Source organism: Stegodyphus dumicola, chromosome 8 (genome assembly GCF_044657685.1).
Source record: "Stegodyphus dumicola isolate Sdum_Otavi_A_Nest chromosome 8, ASM4465768v1".
In the NCBI taxonomy this organism is placed as follows: Eukaryota; Metazoa; Arthropoda; class Arachnida; order Araneae; family Eresidae; genus Stegodyphus; species Stegodyphus dumicola.
The window spans coordinates 69,606,173-69,626,928 of NC_140775.1; the positions used below are offsets into that span (position 1 = coordinate 69,606,173).

The 20,756-nt window shown below is 31.6% G+C and overlaps 1 protein-coding gene across 3 annotated transcripts in view; it reads left to right on the forward strand.

Annotated features, from left to right (window-relative positions):
- Positions 1–13,969: 13,969 nt before the first annotated feature.
- Positions 13,970–20,756, forward strand: part of LOC118188821 (leucine zipper transcription factor-like protein 1) — a 49,290-nt gene continuing 42,503 nt past the window's right edge. For 2 of the 3 annotated variants that reach the window (XR_004758172.2, XM_085821976.1), the window contains exons 1-3: positions 13,970–14,127; positions 16,614–16,741; positions 18,946–19,140. Coding sequence is in view for 2 of the 3 variants with exons in the window: in XM_085821976.1 (XP_085678102.1) it covers positions 14,125–14,127; positions 16,614–16,741; positions 18,946–19,140 (326 nt within the window). In the remaining variant the exon portion in view is untranslated. Of the gene's footprint in view, positions 14,128–14,374; positions 14,558–16,613; positions 16,742–18,945; positions 19,141–20,756 lie in introns of those variants that run through there. The other variant, XM_085821977.1, reaches the window with a different exon arrangement.

A 20,756-nucleotide genomic window follows, 5' to 3' on the forward strand; every position in this document is an offset into this window, starting at 1 on the left:
CTTGTACTGTAAAAAGAAAAATCACTTTTCTAAAATGTGCACTTATAAAAATGTTAATGTTGTACAGAATAATTTAGAGCATGAGTTACATAATAATGGTAATGAATATATTTTAGGGTCAGTAGAAGATACAAATCCATTTTCTAAAAATAAAACCGAATAGTTTGAAAAACAAAAAGTAAACATATCTAAATATTTATTTGTTAAGTTGGATACTGTGGCTCAGTGTAATGTGCTACCATTGCCTAAATTTAAACAATAAATTTAAGAGAGAAATTTTTGACTAAATCAAAAGTCACTTTAAATAATTACAATGGTACTACAATTGATGTAGTTGGAAAATGTAAATTATTATGTGAAACATCGAAAGGGGACTAGAATGAAATAGAATTTCTAGTCGTAGCATGTGATAAAACTGTTCCAGCTATTTTAGGTTTACCTACATTGCAAAAATTAAACTTATACAAAGGATTTGTACAGTAAATCCTGATTCCAATGAAAAGTTACCAGAATCTTTAAAGGATATCAAGATTTGTTTAAAGGAACTGGGAATTTAACTGGATATACATATCATATTAAATTAAAACCAGGAGCTGTTGGTAAGCTGTAGGAAAATTTCACTTAGCTTATTAAATCCATTAAAAAAGGAATTAGCAAGAATGGAAAAAGATGGCATTATAAAGAAAGTTAACCAACCAACAGAATTCGTGAATTCATTAGTGGTAGTATGGAAAAAGGATGGTAATTTAAGAGTGTGTTTAGATCCTCAGCAGCTTAACCAAAATATACTGAGAGAACATTATCACATACCAACCTTTGAAGAAATTTCATCTCAAATGACAAATGCAAAGGTCTTTAGTATTTTAAATGCAAACAAAGCATTTTGACAAATTAAACTGTCAGATTCAAGTTGTGAATTTACTACATTTAACACTCCGTTTGGTAGATATTGTTTTTTGAGGTTGCCATATGGACTGAGTTCATCACCAGAAGTTTTCCACAGAAGTTTTTCTGAAATTTTTATTGATTTAGAAGGAGTTCAAATATATATAGATGACTTATTAGTTTAGGGTAAAGATAAAAAAGAACATGATTCAAGATTAAAGAAGTTGTTGGACAAAGCCAAAGAAAAGAATGTTAAATTTAATTTAAATAAATGTAAATTTGGGCTGAATCAAGTGAAATATATGGGACATATATTTTCTAAAGATGGTTTAAAACCAGATGACGACAAAATTAAGGCTATTCTAGATATAAAACCACCAAAAAATGTGAAAGAATTAGAAACTTTTCTAGGGATGATTACATATGTTTCTAGATTTATACCTAATGTATCAGAATTGAGATCATGTTTAAGAGATTTGTTGAAAAAACAAGTTATCTGGAACTGGAATGCAACACATGGAAAAGCATTTAGAAGACTAAAAGATGTCTTAGTAAATAAACCAGTTTTACAGTATTATGATATAAAGATGCCAGTAGTTTTATCTGAAGATGTATCTCAAGAAGGACTAGTAGCAGTCTTACTACAGAATAATTTACCAATAACATATGCATTTAAGGCATTAACAGATACACAGAAGAATTATGCTCAAATTGAAAAGGAAACTTTAGCTATTGTATTTGCGTGTGAGAAATTTCACCAGTATATATTTGGAAAAAATATTACTGTGGAAAGTGATCATAAACCACTGGAATCAATTTTCAAAAAGCCATTAAATAAATGCCCTGTAAGACTACAAAGAATGCATATAAGATTACAGACATATCAGTTTGAGATAAAATACAAACCAGGAAAAGAACTTTTTATAGCGGATGCATTATCAAGATCATTCACTGATAAAGGACCTGATTTCTTTGAAGGAGACATAGAAGCTCATGTTGGATTGGTTGTAGAATGTATACCAAAGTCTAATGGTCAAATGGAAGTTTTTCAACTGGGAACATAAAAAGATAAAGAACTACAAGTTTTAAGAAAATTAATTAAAACTGGATGACCAGATGAAAAATGTATGGTTCCAGAATTGGCAAAACCATATTTTAACTTTAGAGAAGAATTATCAGAAGCAAATGGATTAATATTTAAAAATTCCTGTGTTGTTGTACCAAGAAGTTTACGAAAAGATATGTTAAGCAGAATTCATTATGGCTATTTAGGAGTAGTAAAATGCAAGATCAAAGCAAGAGAAATATTATATTGGCCAGGAATGTCGAAAGAAATTGAAGATTTGGTACTGAATTGTCAAACATGTTTAAGTTTACAAAAAGCTAATACTAAAAAACCAATTATATCTAAAGAAATACCTAATGGTCCATGGGAAGTATTGGGAGCAGGTCTCTTTTACTTTCAAGGAAGGGATTATCTAATAGTAATAGATTATTTTAGCAAATATGTTGAAATTGGGCATTTGGAAGATTTGTCAAGTGTAGCAGTGATAAAGCAATTAAAATCAATTTTTGCAAGACATGGTATTCTGAAAATAGTATATTCGATAATGGTCCACAATATAATTGCAGGAAATATAAAGATTTTGAAAGAAGATGGAATTTTGAAACCAGAACTTCAAGTCCAAATTATCCACAGTCTAATGGAATGGTTGAAAGACATATTCAAACTGTCAAGCGAATGTTAGAAAAAGCTGTAGTTGACAACAAGGATCCATATTTAGCATTACTGGAATATCGTAACTCTCCTATTTCAGATGAAATTAAGTCACCTTCAGAATTGATGTTTGGAAGAAAAGTAAATGGATTGATGCCTATAAAAAAGAATTTTGTCCAAGTTAAACGATATGAAGACCATGAACAACATTTACTGAAGAGACAAACCTTACAAAAAAGTTATTATGATAGGAATGCAAGACCGTTAAAACCATTGAAAACAGGAGATCATGTTTACATAAAAGAGAAAGGGAAAAACTAAATGAAAGAGGGAAAATTATAGAAGAGGCAGAAAGACCATGTTCATATAGGATTATAAGAACAGATGGAAGAATTGTAGAAAGGAACGGAAGAGACCTTCTTAAAGGAAATAATCAGAAAGAGTTTGCAATACCAAACAACTATGAGAATGAAGCTATAGATGAACCCGAGATACATGAAAATAGTAGGAGCACTACAAATTTAGATGTGCCTGTAAGTCCTTCAAAACCTAACAGAAGTGTTGTGTCACCAAATAGTGAAAGAGGTATAGTATCATCAAATTTTTCAAATGGACATAACTACGTTACTCGATCTGGTAGGACTGTTAAGAAACCTGATTATTTAAAAGAATATATTTAATTTTACTACTATTGTTATTTTTTATAAAAAAGGGAGATATTATATATGTAACTGTATCTATTATTATCTTTAATCATAACTGTAATATAGAATAGTAGATGAGCAATGTAGAATAAACGATGTTTGTGTACATCTTGTAATTATCACTGAGCACATACCCAACATATATATAGAATACAACACAGTAACGGCATATTTTTAGCAGTCATACTGAGAATACAAATTACAAGCTGTAAAATTGAAAATAGAAGCTCAGAATACATGTTTAAATTTAAAATATGAAAATGAGTTAAGAATGCATGTTTAAATTAAAAGTAAGGAAAAGTTTGAAAGTACACAAGTACATGGAGGCATATTTTAAGCATCAATATTGAAAATGCAAGTTTTAAGTTATAAAACTGAAAACAGGAGTTCAGAATACATGTTTAAATTAAAAATAAAAGAAATGCTGGAAATTTAGTAAAGTTTATAAAATCATGGTAAATTTACAAAGAAATGCTATACTCTGCCCAAATTATGTCCCTTACAATTTCGAGAAATTTGTTGAATACATCAATATTTTGCTCCTTCGATGAAAATCAGACTTTCCGGTTTAAAAAACACGCGGGAATGCGACAGGGTTGCCGAAGTAGAGTTTTCTAGAATTTACTGGGTTACCAGAAAAAGAAACGTCCAAAAAGTGCGCCAAGCCAAAAATCACCAGTGGGGTCCTATACTCAAGCTGTACCTAAAATTTAATTAACTTTAAATTTGCTTTTTACGAGTAGAGAATGTTTGTTATATATATATATATATATATATAACATCTCTCTCTCTCTATATATATATATATGTTCTACTATTAATCGTTTTTAAGTTATGTGAGATACAGGTATAAGTATGCACGTACGTACAGACTTCACGAAAAAACTCTCTTTTGAATCCAATTTAAATGCAGTTAACAATCTGGTTTGGATAAAACACTCCTTTATTCAGTCCGTACGTACAGACATCACGCAAAAAAAAAAAGTCAGAATGGACTCAAGTATAGTCAAAATGGATATTTTCATTGAGCTATGATAACGGAATTTTTTCGCAATTACAGTACTTCCTCTACTTCAAAAAAAGAAGTTAAAATAGCTTCGTCTGCGAATAAATGCAGATCAAAACATATTTTTATTTTTTATACATCAAACTTCAATACGAAGTTTTGAAGTAAAGCTCTGGGAGGGAAAGAAAAGTAACAAAAGGCAGAAGATGTATGGCAGCCGTTCTCAACCTTTTGACTAACGCGTACCATCTAAACAAAAATTGAAAAGCTTTAGTACCACCACTACGAAGTACTACTACCACCACAACTCTTGAACAAAGCTCAGATCCCACAAACTTACAAGTGTTAGAGAAAAAACTCACTCAAGATGTTGGGGTTTTAATTTTTGAATTTGATAGTTAAAAATACTCTGCTTCTTTGTATATCACCTAGTTTTCCTTTGCGTACCATCAGTGGTATGCGTACTACCGGTTGTGAACCCCTGATCTATGGTAAAGTTCGAAACATTTTTTAGGATTTCAATCAGAAGTTGGAGATAGTTTTAAAGGTATTATGTGCTAGTAAGTCGACAGATAGATACTAGTAAACTCTTTCTATTTGAAGATCTCACGAAATGAATCTTCAAGATCTCTCGAAATAAATCTTTAAGGCTCTCACAAAATAAATCTTATACTTACTCTCTCTGTTTAGTGTAATTGCTGTTTCGAATCATTCGGGACTTATTTCAAATATACAGCTTTCTGTGTACTTACTAGGTTTCCCGATCTTTCATAAACAGGTTGCTCATTTGTCGGTGTCATTGCCAGCTTGTTGATTAAAACTAATCTTCGAAAGAGGAAAAATGTAACAAAATGATCTTGTTTGAACTTATATCAATGATAAAATGGTCCATTTGATTAATATAATATTATTGTGTGTATTTCTTAATTTCTCCCTACCTTCAAACGCCGAGTAAAAAAAGAATACGTAAAGTTTCAGAAATCACTATTGTATTGGAGTTCAGATAATCGTGTATCGACTTTAGAATATCCTAAAACACTACTAGGATAGTCGGTTAAGTAAAGAAATAAAATTTGGACAAATTATTTTTATACTGAGAAAAATTATGTAACTTAGAGGCCTGTTACCGTACTACAGAGTTATAAGGCCAGGTTTAGAATTTAAATTGTCATTTTCTCTGGGCTGGCATTGTTTACAGTTGTCGCTCGTCGATACGTTAAAATGCAATTACGAACTCGCTTTTGAGCCTATATACTGCGCAGTTTGACACGGATTTCTCATGCTGTCATTGTGATTTCTCATGGTGTCATTTGATTTAGAAATTATAGCTTGGACACCGTCAGATTACATTAAACAGATGGGAAGATAAATCCCAAAATATGAAATAGCGTACAAGATGGCACTAATAATCTCAGGTGGATATAAAGTGCTAAATGCTTAGATCTGCCTTCAAAGAACTATAATGAAACTATAACAGTAGATATGAAACTTAAAATGTTTCTCAAAAATTTCTGTTCAAACAGCAACCAGTTCTTACAGTTAGACCACATAAATATTTATTAGTAAAAATGCATAGAAGTAAACTCAGTACGAGCTGCTTTTTTTCGCAGTTTCGCATTTCACTTTAAAACAGAGAAACAATGATCACTTTTCTTCGCATGCTTAAAAATTTTTCGGTTCCACTCATGGAGGTTTGAATTCTAACCTCTATGGTTCCCCCAGTGGCTAATCGCACTGACGGTGCGAATAGCTAAGACGCTATTCACACCACCTACGTTCGCGAATGAGCACAATCACCTCATGTACCAGCATTTTACGCCGATTTCTGTAAGGCAGGCGTTAGGGAGAGCGAAAGTTGTTAACCCTAACTCAGCAACAGAAAGGGTTGGTAATAGTTCAACAGAAAGGGTTGTTAATAGTTGTTAATTGTTAATAGCAAGAGAATAATTTGCAAGTAATAATTATCAGTTACAAAGACGAGGTCAATCTATATACATGATAATGTTCAGGAAATGATTAGATAAAATATGGATTTAATGATGGTTCTAATTGCAAGCGAGGACGTGTAATTAGTTAAAAAATCTTTAATGTCTTGACAAAAAGGCTGCAGAAATTACTTAAATTATTTTATTTAACTGAGGAATTTTTGTGCAAACTTAGACCCTAGTCTTATAGCACAGGACTGTCAGACTTTATTATTCAATAAGAAAACTTACTGAACATTACAATAGTCTTATATATTCATCACTTTTTCAGTATCCACATATGTTTATATTTCAAAATCAAAGTTATTTATTAAATAAAACCTTATAAAAGCTGATAAATCATTTGTGTGTGCAAATTTTTAAATATAAATCTCTTACATTAAATTATTTCTGTCTTTTAAATTACATCCCATTATTTGTTTCAATTTAATTTAATAGTTGATTTAATCGCTTTTAACTTATTTCATGTCTAAATTTTCTACACAATCCTCTGTCTAATTTTTATTATCTTTTCTGAGACAATTTTCAAAGAGGAATGAATTAAAGTCTTGATTGGGCAAAACACATCTTTGTGTTCTAAGAAGTACAAAAAATGTAAACAAGATTTTGTCCCGCCCCAAATCAGTCATTTAAACTAATCCAATCGTTCAGGAAAACGATAAACATACATTGTGAACATAAAAATCTACCCTTTTTTTTATATATACTATTTAATCTGTCCTTTTTTATACATGTAATAAAAGGAAATGTGTTGTTTCTTTTAAAATTTAGAAGAAAAGGAACCCAATTTCCTTTCTAAACTTTTGAAAGTCGCCAACGCTTAAAAAATGATAAACTACGCCAAGGTAGTAACCCGCCTTTGAAAAAAAAAAAGATTCACTACAACACTTAGGCAGTTCGCGTACGTAGAATCCGTTCTTTTCGATTGCGTTCAAATGACGGCTCCGACAACTCAATGCGCATGTGCAACACCACCTAGAACTAACTCAAGGCCACGGCGCGCAGTTCGTGACGTCACTGCAGTAGGGATACTTTCGTCCTCGCCAACTTTAAGGGTGCCTTCTTAAATATCCATTTGACAGGCTTATATAAAAACTGAAATTTTTATATTTAATTCTCATCGTTTATAAATCTGGAAAATACCTTGCTTTCATTAGAATGTGAAGAACCGAGATTTTTATTTTTAGAATGTTTTCGATACGAATAACTAGAATTTTTAATTCCATTAAAAGTTATTACTGATGTTACTAAATTTAATCGCTGAGAAACTCTTGTTAACGAAAGAAACTTCACACTTAATGAATCGGAATTTTATTTGTACGCAACAATTAAACAGAAAGACAATTTAAGACATGAAGGCAGGATATAGATCCTAAAAAATTGAGATAAATTCTAACTGATTTAAATTATGAAGCTAATTTACCTGGAATCATGTAGCAACATAAAATCATTAGTTGAAAACAAATATAATTAATCAGAGATGTTTATTGGTCAAGGGTCGTATTAATTATACTTACAACAATTTATGTCTTGACTAATAAACATCTTTGATAAGTATAAGTAATATATCTTATTTTTGACATATGTTGCCGAATAATAATAAATACTCATGTTTGAAACAAATAACGCTAAGCTTGCAACGATTTAAATAAGTTTTTATAATTATTTGAGACATTAGGTGCACAGAGAGAATTGCATATTATTTTGCATTTTAAATGGCAAATATCAAATCTCTGATAGAGATCTGATATAGATCTAAATAGCTAACCTCTGATCTTTACAGGGAAATTTTATAACATGGTTTAGCAGTATTGTGTGGAAGGCAAATGTAACAAATCCTAAACTGGGATATTGAACACAACAAATAAAAAACACAACTATCATTGCATTATTACTGCCGAATAAAATTACTAACATATAAATGGCCTTAGGATGCACTAAATTATACATTACAATTCGAAACAATTTATACAGAAATACTTTAGATAATATGTATATGCTTATTTTCAATCAGTCAACTAAAAAGAGGAAGGATAGAGGAAAAGAAGAAAATCATCGAAATTGTCTTTGCAGTCAATTCAGAATTATTCAAAACTGTCTGTAAACGGGGAACGATAAATATTGCTTTTTTTTTTTTTTTTTTTTTTTTTTTTTTTTTTTTTTATCACAGACTGCATTTCATCAAATAAAAATGTATGGCATAATATTTCATAAAGACTACATTTCTATCTTTAGAAAGAATTTAAATTGTAGTCTTTATGAAATATCATGCCATACATTTTTATTTCCATATGTATGTATATGCATGCGTATATACAGGGTGATTATAATTAAAGTTTAAGTTTCAAAACGCTATAGAAAAAGAACCACTCATGAAAATGACGCCAAATTTGAAAGGAATGTTATTGAAGAAGGCGGAAAGCGTATGGCAGAAGAAAAAAATTAGTTTCAAAAGTTAGCAATAGATGGCGCTGCAAGCGGAAGAAGACAAATTAAAATGTTAGTTAAATTTCAGTGTTATAAAGCCGTCAGGTACCAGGCTGTTCCTCATTTTGCGTCTCAGACGTTCGCCATGGGTGTTTCACTGCAGGACCGCGCTCTGCTGTTAAAGCTGTATTACAAGAATGATGATTGTGCAAGAGTAGCTCTGCAAAAATTCAGGACACTGAAGGGTATAAAAGAAAGCGTTGGTCCAATGAGTGTCGTAGGTCTAAAGAAAATGATGCAAAAATTCGAAACGACAGGTTCGTTTGATGTGCAATCTGGTAGAGGGAGAAAACGAGTGCATTCGACGGTAGTTGAAGAAGTGGCCACAGCATTACAGGAGGGGTCGGCCGGTGGTGTGCAACCGTGCAGTGCACGAGGAATTGCCCGAACATTGGACAGGCCTACGAGCACGGTGCTGAAAATTGTACGAAACATCCTGCAATGCTATCCGTATAAAATTGGCCATGTGCAGGAGTTGCTTCCGCCTGACCTGACAGCTAGGGAGACGTTTGCGTTAGAATTCCTGGCTCGCATGGAAGTGGATAATGAATGGCCGTGGAAAGTTTTGTGGAGAGATGAAGCCCATTTCCATCTGACAGGATACGTGAATACCCAGAATTTTCAAATATGGGCAACAGAAAATCCACTGGCAACGCACCCCGTACCACTTCTTCCTGAAAAGGTCACGGTATGGTGTGGCTTTACAGCATCATTCATCCTAAAACCATATTTTTTCGAGCAGACGGGTGCTTCCGGTCCTGTTACTGCAACCGTCACTGGTCAGAGGTATGCGTCTCTTTTGCGCAACCACGTGATTCCAGCTCTGCAACAGCGTGGATGTGTGGATGAAATCATTTTTATGCAAGATGGCGCTCCTCCGCACATAGCACATCCCGTGAAGCAGCTGTTGAGGCGCCATTTCGGAAATGCTCGAATTATCAGCCGTCATTTCCCTACAGCTTGGCCGTCCCGATCGCCTGATCTTACTCCGTGTGATTTCTGGCTGTGGGAGTATCTGAAGGATGTGTGTTCCGTGCTCCAATTGCAAATTTAGCGGAATTAAAGGCACGCATTTCGCAACACATTCTGAACATCACCCCGGAGACACTGCGATCCGTTGTGGAACATGCTGTTTGTCGCTTTCAACTTGTTGCACACGACGGTGGACACCATATTGAACATGTTTTGTGCCAGTCTCGCGACAGTTCCGAACTTCTTTGATGAATGGTTCTTATGCGGTATGTCGCGGCAAAACTCTTGAAACCGATTTGTCCCTTTCGATGTGATATGTACAGTCATGCAAATAAAATTATTCAACAATTCTAATTTGTCAATGCGTTTTAATGTGTAACTTCCACCTTAGCCATTGTTTTACGAATCGCTTCTCGTTTCTCGTCGTGATTCTGCCGCTTACAGCGCCATCTGTTGCTAACTTTTGAAACTAAATTTTTTCTTCTGCCATACGCTTTCCGCCTTCTTCAATAACATTCCTTTGAAATTTCACATCATTTTCATCAGTGGTTCTTTTTTTATAGCGTTTTGAAACTTAAACTTTAATTATAATCACCCTGTATGTATGACAATATTTCTTTGGAAAAAAAAAATTGCTTCGACATACTGCTATATAAAATATACAATTAGCTACCAAAGATGAGCATAACCTTTGAATTGTCCGAGGGTGAGGAGCCAAAATACACCCAGAACTCCTTAAAAATTTATAAGCATGGGGTGAAATTGTACATAAAATACTGAATAGTATCATACTCTCTGGAGAATACCGTAAGTTTTCTTTGGATGTATTAATTAATGTTAATTGCTCCCTAATGAATTGTATGGCTTTCTGCTTATTTTCATCGTATTGTTCTTCAATATTTTCTGAAGTTTCACAAACAGAATTTATTCTTAAATTCTGCACATCACTTTTAAATTCATACGACAACAAAGCGTTTAAAATAGAAATTACCTCATCTACATGCTGGCAAAGTTAAATTATTAAATTTTTTAAGTTCAGTTTACCGAATGTAAACTGAAAGTTCAAGTTTTTCGTTTATTAATGCTGAAATATTTATTTCAGGGCACGGTGTTAGCTCAATAATTAAAAAGATAGCTTCCCGTGCTCTTTTAATACAGTTCCACAAGCCAGGTAGCTTTTCTTTTCCCATCTTATCTAAAAATTCAGAAAAAGAACAAAAGGATTTTTCTTTTTCATTCGTCTGAAACTGGGATATACTTTCAGTTACAGCCCACTGAAGATTTTTATTTTCTAGCCTTTTACGACGTTCATCTGGGCTTTCTCTCACGATAAATTCCCTTGAAATATATTTTGGGCAGTTTGGGAAAATACTAGGAATCGCAAAACGTTTTAATTTGTACCTCGATAAGGGAGCAGTCACCTTCCTTCCAGTCCTTTCATCAACGAATTCTGTACATTTTGAAATGTCCTCAGGGTGAAAATGAAGGGCACAAACCTATCAGCAAGAATTTGTATACATTAAGTTTTCGGCTTTAAACTGAGCATACATTATTAAATTTCATTAAATTTGTAGCATAAAATAATACAGGTTAAGTTATTTTAATTATGGCAAAGCCTCGAGGGCTATCTGCCTAAGGGGAGGGATGCCTTCATGGAGGACTTTCTAAGGGAAGCTGGCTCGTATATACGTTACACATGGGGAAAATCCCGAAAGCACCAATGCAGCAAGCCCGTTGGCGGGAATCGAACCTCGGACCGAACTACCAGTGTTCAGCGATTTAACCGCTCGGCCGCTGGTCGGCCACTAAAATAATATAAGTTAATGTTTATTCACGACTAATAGAAAGAAAATCATACTTATCTATTAATTGTATAAAGTGAAACAGGTACTAGTTTTGAAGAATAATGTCTAATTCGATAGAAAAATCTTTTGTCAAATAAAGTGTTGCATAAATTTAATTATTTACTTACAAAAAATACGAAACACTTGCATGCAAAGATTGTTATAATCGGATTTAATTATCTAAACTAGAATTAAATACAAGATTTTGTAAAACTTCATATTTAATTATTTATGTTATATTAAGTGAATTTTAAGAATATCAGGCTTGAACTCACAAAAATTTAAATAGCGTATTTTTTCGCATTAACATCAGAAACAAAATTGGTATTAGTTTCAGAGATATTATCAAGATTTTTCAAGGTCTTCGGATTTTAATAAATACGCTGTTCCTGTGACAAATGTATCGAGATATTTAAATGCAAGCATTTTGCAACATACAAAATGTATTTATAATTTTGAATTTTTATTAATCCTACATTTAATCTAATCCTACTTTTAAGTCACACATTTGTTTAATTTACTTAACTTGGTAAATGATGCTATTTACTACAAATTGACTAGCATGACGATAAAGAATGCCATCTGCTATGGATTGAACGATTAGCATGATGATAAACAGTACTATCTGCTATAAATTAAATTAATAGTATGATTAAATCATCATACTTATATAATCACTATTAGACTTACAATAATATTAAATATGTTTACTTTCTATAAATGTATGTACTCGCTTTAGTTTATGATAATTATAACATACTTAACACAGAAGCACTTTTTAAAAAGCACAGATAAGTATAAACTTATTCATAAAAAAAAAAAAAAAAAAAAAAAAAAAAAACGCAACTTACCTTCGAAAATTTTGTTGGCTTGAAATTGCTTCTATGAATCGACTTTATCCATTTATTTAAGAATTCTTTCTCTTTCGGAAAAGAGAAAACCTGTACTTTTGGACCATTTGGATAGTTCCCTTTACAGTTAGGTACACAGCATGTGTAAACCATATCAAAAATTTGAAAAACAAATAATATAGTGGAATACTTATAATATAGAAATATCTGAAAAAAGAAAGAAAATGTCGACTGTTCTTATGGACGATTTCTGACCAAATGACCGTCAAAACTCCGGAAATCCACCCACCACAGTCCTGGGTAGGGAGAGTTAAATGAAATACAATCCCTACTGACACTGACGTCACACCTCCTCCTGGGAAACGCGCCGTGGCCTTCAGTTAGTTCTAGGAGGTGTTGGCATGTGTGGTTAATGTTGGTGCGAATAGCTCAGGCGGCTAATCGCACCACTAGTGCGAATAGCATCGGCCCATGGTTTCACGATTCTAACCTCCAGGGTCCTTCCTAGGTTATTGGCTGCCCGCGTACTTCCCTAAAATTTCTACATCTTGACACTTGAGAATAAAATACGATCTGTGTATCTGTGCATTTTTCTAAAATTGCCGCCCCCAATTGTAAACTTAAAAACAAATGCTCAGATTAATAAAATTTTGATTTTATACTCACTAAGTTCTTACAAATTGTATATAACGTACTTACATATGACAAGTACTTACAATGAATTTGAAATATTTAGGCGTGGTATCGCGAGAGTCCTGTTGCCCCTGATTTTGGCCACCCGCGTGCTTTTACGCGTTCTACCCGCCCCCCCCGCTAAAAACGGCCAAGTAGCGCACTTACCTCTTTTGTTTTGCCATGTTTGTCTATGTTCTCTTTCCAGCTCTACCACTCGACAGCTTCTGTGCTTGACTGGCTTTCTATCCAGATTATTGCTTTAATTACCGTTAGGAGATATGCTGTCAAAAACTTATGTACCATTGCCTGATAATTATGTATATCCACAACATTTTAAGATATGTTCATTAATGCATTCAGTTATAATTCACATATATTCGAAACTATACTATAATTTGTTCGATGAGGGTACTCTCAGGTACTCTGGTGTCTGGCACCACTTTAGATTACCCGCTAGAAACGGCCGTACCAAAGAGAGATTCCATATAGATTCTTTGGTCGCACTTCGTATTTTGTTTCTCTTGTGTGTACATGTATTCTTCTGTGAAATAGTTGTTAAAAAATAGTTAATTATGTATGGATTAGTAATTAGGTACTTAAGGAAAAAAAATGTGTATTTAACTATTAGCAATTATGAATTTAAACTCTTGCTCATTTAATTATTTAGCACATTCAGTTATATTTCTCATAATTCGAAACTTTTATCATGTTATTCGATGAGGGGTAGGGCTATGGCGCCCAGGCACCCTGGTGGTTAAGCACCGCAGTTCAACTACTTTTACCTGCATGATTCCACTATTTCAAAAGCCTCCCGAGGGGCGTTGCCAAAACTCTTGCGCGCATGTGTTGTTATGTTATTTTCGCGCCGATTCCCTCCCGTCGACGTTGAACGTCGGTCAGACGGAACTATAGTTTCTGTATTAAAGATGTGTGGGTGTTCGTAGAAGTTAAATGCTTAACTAAATTATTGAACACTGTTGAATAAAATTTAACCGATCATGGTAAGTAGACACATAATATTAAAGGAAAGTTTTTTGTTCCATGAAAGAATGTTTATGCATTTTTTTTCACGCTCCTGATGTTAAATGTTGTTTGCCGCAACTAGTTATAATGGTAACCATGGCAACGAGATATGGAAAACGTAAACAATATTTAAATCTGGTTAAAATATATTATATAAAATTTATAACATGATATCATTTTATGTCTAAGTTTTTAACTGATGAACCCCAAATTATACATTAATGCAACTGTTAATAGAAATATTATGTAACTAAGTGAAATAACCAAAAAATAAAAATTAATGCGAAAAATATTGAATTGTGTATATAGTATGTTGTTTTCTGATATAAAAGCAAAACCCTGTGCAGTTTTTGCAAAGATCTCTTGAAACTGGAAAAATAATGTTGAAATTATGCATTTAAATGTGAAGTAATACTGCTTATTTTTATGTAATACTTGAATTATTTACGTACGCCAAATTTAGGAAATTTTTCGCCCCTTATTTATCATTTTTTTCTTTCTGCTTGTAGAAATTTATTCATATTATTATGCATTTGTTGTAATTTTAATTTTTATAAATCCATCTCATGACAAACAATTTGAACACAAAAATGTACCAAATTTTCATTATTTTATTGTTGATACATCCATAATTAATCAGTTTTTCTGTATTAAAGTTACCATCTTAATTATTGCATAAAAAGTAATTCCTTTATAAAATTTGTTAAATATTTATGTAGACTTTTTTATATTTTGATAATTTGTGTATCTTTGGAAATACTTATAATATTTTGAAGTATAGTGTTATTACAAATAATTCATGAATTTTAAAGATCTGTAATTTTTAAGTTGTAGATTGCACATTATTTTGAAATGAATGAAACAAAGTATCTGAAATTTTTAAACTTGCATGCAAACATTCTTGTGAGACACTGAAGCAGATATGAGTTCTTTTCCAAAATGATCAGCAGAAAGCAGTTTGTGGTTTAGAATGTGTAAAACGTTTATGTGTTGTTACGATGCAGTATGCATTTCAAAGTTAATAGCTACATATCCATCTGCCCTAACTTTCTATCATGGTATTAGTAGTTTTTGAAATCTGGTTGGCAGTGTAAAGGCAAAAGCTCGGATGGCTAAGTACTTCTAATCAAATAGTGAAGATAGATAGAATTTCATGTATGTTTTCAAAAATAACAAATTATGCTAGGAATTTCAAATGGTTTGAAACCATTTGAAAGATTTTGCGATGGCTGCTGCAACTGAAACTGCTTGATTTGTAGATATTGCAATATTTGTAGCATGATATATCAAGCCATATGAATTTTGTAATCACATGCAAGAAGCATTCGAAGACAATGATTTTGTTACCAATTTAATATTCAATGATGAAGTTATATTTTATTTGTGAAGAACTGTAAGTCATTCCAATGTGTTGATTTTTAATATGAAAATTTGTCATGCTTTCAATTGAACAGAAATTGGATTTATGAAAGCTAAATATCTTCTGTTATCTTTCTCAAACAAAGGTGTATGGATAATTTTTTTTTCTTTGAGACTCTATGATAAGTTTGCCATATCTTGATATACTGCAGATGTGATTATTTCCTGGAATGACAGATACATATACAATTGGGGCAAGATACCAGAGTCAAAATTTATCATGTAGGTGTAGTTCCATCTCACTAATTATAAAGTTGTGCCCAATTTTTCTTATCATCAATTTAGGTACAGTGAAGGTGATTACTATCTGAATAATGAGCTCCCATGTTACTGAATTAGATGACATGGAAATGCAATTTGGCATTTTTCAGATGGCCACCAAGGTCTCCTGATCCTAAGACCAGTGTTTTTTTTTTTTTTTTTTTTTTTTTTTTTTTTGAAAAAATGGTTCATTCTCAGATAAAGCTGTCTCACTTAAGGAGCTTTAAACTGAAATTAAAAAAGAAATGAATGTGAAGCGAGTGTAGTATTTTACTAACATCACTTTGGTTAGTTTATTTTTCAATAATATTATAATTATTATTGTACATTAATTAATGTATTGTTTATGAATACTTATAACGCTGTTAGATGTATGGAGTAATACAGTGGTAGTTCTTAGCTTAGCAGTTGCTGAATACTGTTACTTTGACCTGGGTTTGAACCCAGATGAAGGGGCTGGCTACCTGATTAATATTTGTGCAACATGAATATGAACCAGTATCCATTACAAAGCCCTCCATGAAGGCATGCCTTCTCTTGAAAAGATAGCTCTCATGTGCTTTACCATATTCAAATTACCATAATCTTAGCACAGTGATTTTAATGCTGTGATACATAAGTATTACTGCAAGTACTGCTAATAATTAAACTTTATTTAACAGTTACTTGCCATAATAATGGAGTATTTCATAATAATAACCTCATAATGTTTTAATGACATTAAATGTTTATATTTGCATAAAATATGACTATTTGAATCTTTTTTTTAAAAAAAAAATTACAGGCTGAAGATCTTACTTTAAATGACCATCATAGTGAAATGATTGGAAATTATTTACGATTTGCAAAATTTAGAAGAGGGAAGCATTTACGAACTGTGGAGCAAACTTTTGAAGACATTAAACTGTCGAGGTAATTTAAAATGCACATTGTATGTAGACATAAGAATCTTAGATGTTAAAATATCTGAATCATAAATAATGTTAAAAAAAAACACTTTTTTTATTTAGGCAGTGCTTATGTTGAGAATTAGATGTCATTATTTTTACTTCATTTAAATGCACTAATAGTTTTAAACAAGATCATTAAAAGGATAAAGTCTAGTAACTTCCTTCTTTAGCAGTAGAGCATTGCACAAAATAAGAGAATATTCTATCTGGTCAAAGTAATAATAAATGTAAGGGCAGCATACTTTAAGATTGTCATTAATTTTAGAGATATGCATGCATTTTCAGAAAGTTTTAAATTACCTTTTCGTTCTTCTTCAAAAAGAATATTAATTCTTTTTTGGTAGAAAACTGTTCAGGTTTTAGAATTGTTGTTAGAAAGTGTAACTGCTATTAGTTTATATGTGAATTACAGATAAAATAAATGATTTGTATCTAATATGATAAATTATATTTCTAGTCAAATTAATATTACTTTTTCTATAATTATGTATTTATGTTATATTTGCATTGATTTCAGTTCAGAAATTCTGTCTTCAATAATTTCAAATCAAAACATGTTGAAATAATTTCTTAGGAAAATACTGTAACTTTCTGTTTGAGTTGAAAATCTTAAAATTGATAGTAGGGATGTATTTGAGTCAATCTCACCATTTTTTCTTTACTGTTGAACATTCCAGCTATCAGGAAATTAGGAATGTCAAAAATTATTATCCTACCTTTATGATTCTTAAGACTGTAATCACTATTCATAATACCTAATTTGTGAAATTAATTTAATTATATGAATCATCCTTCAAGTAAACTTATGTACATCTTGATAGTCAAAAATTGAAAAGATCTTGATGCATCTTTTAATTGATTCTCCATTTTTTACTGATAAACTCTTACTTAATAACAGTTTTTTTTTTTTTTTCCAAAATTGTTTAGAAGGTAGAAACTTGATTAGAATCATTTATGATTAATGTTAATTATAAATTGTTCTAAATAAGGTTTAATATTGGTCAACTTTAGAATAATGGCCAGTTTTTCTGAGTAGTGATGGTCCTGGATCTGTTAAGTGGCAATTAAATACCATGTTGCTATCATAAAAGAACTCATGTGTGACAGTTCCTGATATTTGAACTGCTTTGTCGTGCAAGCATTTGATTGACCCTTGAGACTGCTACAAACTCTTTGCGGAATTCAGTATGGAAAGTTATAGAGTTGTATATATATTTCAAATGATTCTGTATTGATATTTCACAGGGTTCTGCCTAGGTGTATATATGTAGAAACCTCTGTTAATATTCTACGTCTGTAATACATTTACCAGAATTTTAAAGTCTAGAATGGTTATGATATTTAGTTCATGTAATTTCCTGTACTTTTAGTAAACACTAATGAAAGGTAATAAACAGTAAATCAGAAAAGCAGCACACATCAGAAATAATATATTGAAATAAAAGTGTATGAAAGCATTAAAAAATATGATTTGCAAATTACACAGCTAAAAAATCAGAATTATAATCAACCTATCCAAGAAAAAGGGATAAAAGGTGTTTTCTATCAAAAGTTTTACCTTAAATAAATAAAGTTCTTAATTATTTTCACATTAACTACAGGGAGGGGGAGATATAAATGAATATCTGAAATTCCTGTCAAAACAAGCTCCTTCACAATTAGAAAACTTACTTCTCTCTGTAGAATGATCAAAATCTGGATTTAGAAAAGAAAGGTTCTCATGGTGTTCAAAATCTTATTTTAATTAGTTTTAAGTTGTGAAGAGTTTGTTTTATATATAAATTCTCTTATAATTTAAATTGTACAAGAACTCTGATTCTCTTTTAAAATATTTAATATTAGGTACTTGCATACTACAAATCTGCTAGTAATATAATTGCAAAATAGTTTTGGTGCATGACTTAATCTCTTTGTTGGAAATGTGATGTTTGATATCAAAATTAATTTAGAATAACATCTCTTTTATTGAGTGCATCTCTTATAGCCATATAAAATAGTGCTTAAATTTGATTGTAGGTATTGTAAAAATCATTACAATTAGTGCTGTAAAATAACTTAATATTATTTTAAATATGTACTGCATAAAATTTATGAAATTTCCCTTGAATTGTTTTTTCATTGTGATCATAAAATTATGTTTTTTGACAGTAAAATATTATAATTTAGGTTAATGGAAGAAACGTATACAGTTGAAGAAGTAAAAGAAATGTTAGATGAATTATGTTCATTGCTAAAAGGTGATCTTGAGATAGAATTGATGAACACAGCTCATACAGCAGCACTTCTTCTGTGTCAGATGTGTGTTCAGTCACAGCAGTGGCATCTGAAACTTAATGCTGACATCTCAGAACTGGAAAATAGGTACTACTAATTTTGAAGCCTTTTTAATGTAATGTGATTTTTATAATATTTATAAAATGAAAGAGAGATAAAAACATGAGAGTAATTAATAATATAGTTTACATGATGCATTATGATAAATCCATTAAAAACATTCAAATCTCTTTGATTATTTAATATGAATGTCAACAGGCAAAATAATAATAATAAAAGGAAATAATAATAATAAGGAAAAGAATATTAATAATAATAAGGAAAGTTAATAATAATAATAATAATAAAGAAAGCTATTTATTAATTTTTGTTATAGTATTTTGTTTTAGTTGTCACTTTGATAGTTTTGAATCAGAACAGCTGTCATATATGGACTGGGTTGGCGAGAAACTCCTTGATTTTACTTATCTAAATTGTCTGTTTACATTTCAAACTTAAAGCCTAAAATGTAAGGAAAAAAAAAACATGGTTTTCGCATGTGCGATTTACACTAAAAATCCAAAATAAAAACAAAAAATTTAGATAAGCATGAAGGTTCTCACCAAAAATGTGTGACGGCAAATTTAAAAGGGAAAAGTTTACAGTTGGTTGCCCCTTGTTTTTTTTTTTTTTTTTTTTTTTCAATTCTTTTTTGATGCCAAGATTAGCGGCAGGAAGGCACAATTTCAAGATGGCCACTACACAAAACCAAAATAAGAAGTCAAAGAATTGCACAAACTCGGTGTCCATGTACATATCGATCTATTTGCACTTAAGAAAACATTAGAGAATTGCACAAACTTGGCATTTTGCACTGCCTTGACTTTGTCCATGTACACATCGATCTATTTTCACTTTAACCCATTAACCGCCAAAACTGCAAGGAATGTTTCTTTTCTCATGAAAATAATGACAAATATTAAATTAAGCATTTATAACATAAATTTACATTGAAAATTAAAAAAATGCTCTTACATGTGGAAAAAGCGAGTGTTGCATTCGCGCAACGTCAGCAGAATAAGACTATGGATGTTTAGTGAGTAGGATTGTACTCATGTGATGTTTTTTTTTGAGTGGAGTGCAGGATTACTTTTTAGCTGTGTAACGTTTTATAAATCTACAAATCACTTTACTTGTAATTAATTTAATATTAAAATATACATTGTATTTCTTTTACAAATACAGTTTATTTCAATTGAAAGATTCAAGCATGAAAAGCTTGATTACAACCATGATGTAAAGCTACATTACATACTTTGCATCTATAAACAGTCTGGCTATGGTACTCTTTACAGCAAAGTCTTTTGTTATCAACGGACTTTACGATAAAATGTCTACCATCTCCATGCAATGGTTTTTGAATGCTGAATTCACTAGGTCTTCCTGTTGCTGATCTATTTCTGGCTAATTCTACACTCTCAATAGGAGTTTTCAAAAGGAATAATGCATTCTCGCGTCTGAAATCTAAAAGAGACTTTATATTTCCAGTAGTAAAAAGTGGTGATATTCAGTAAGTTTAGATACGGTCTCACCTCATATAATTTATCAGTATTGTCAATTTGACTATTGTCAAATGCAAGTTCTGCTTCATATTCCTGTACTGCAAACATGATATCGATTCTCGTACAACAGACCAACACATTTTTTCTTAAGGTAAAGAATGA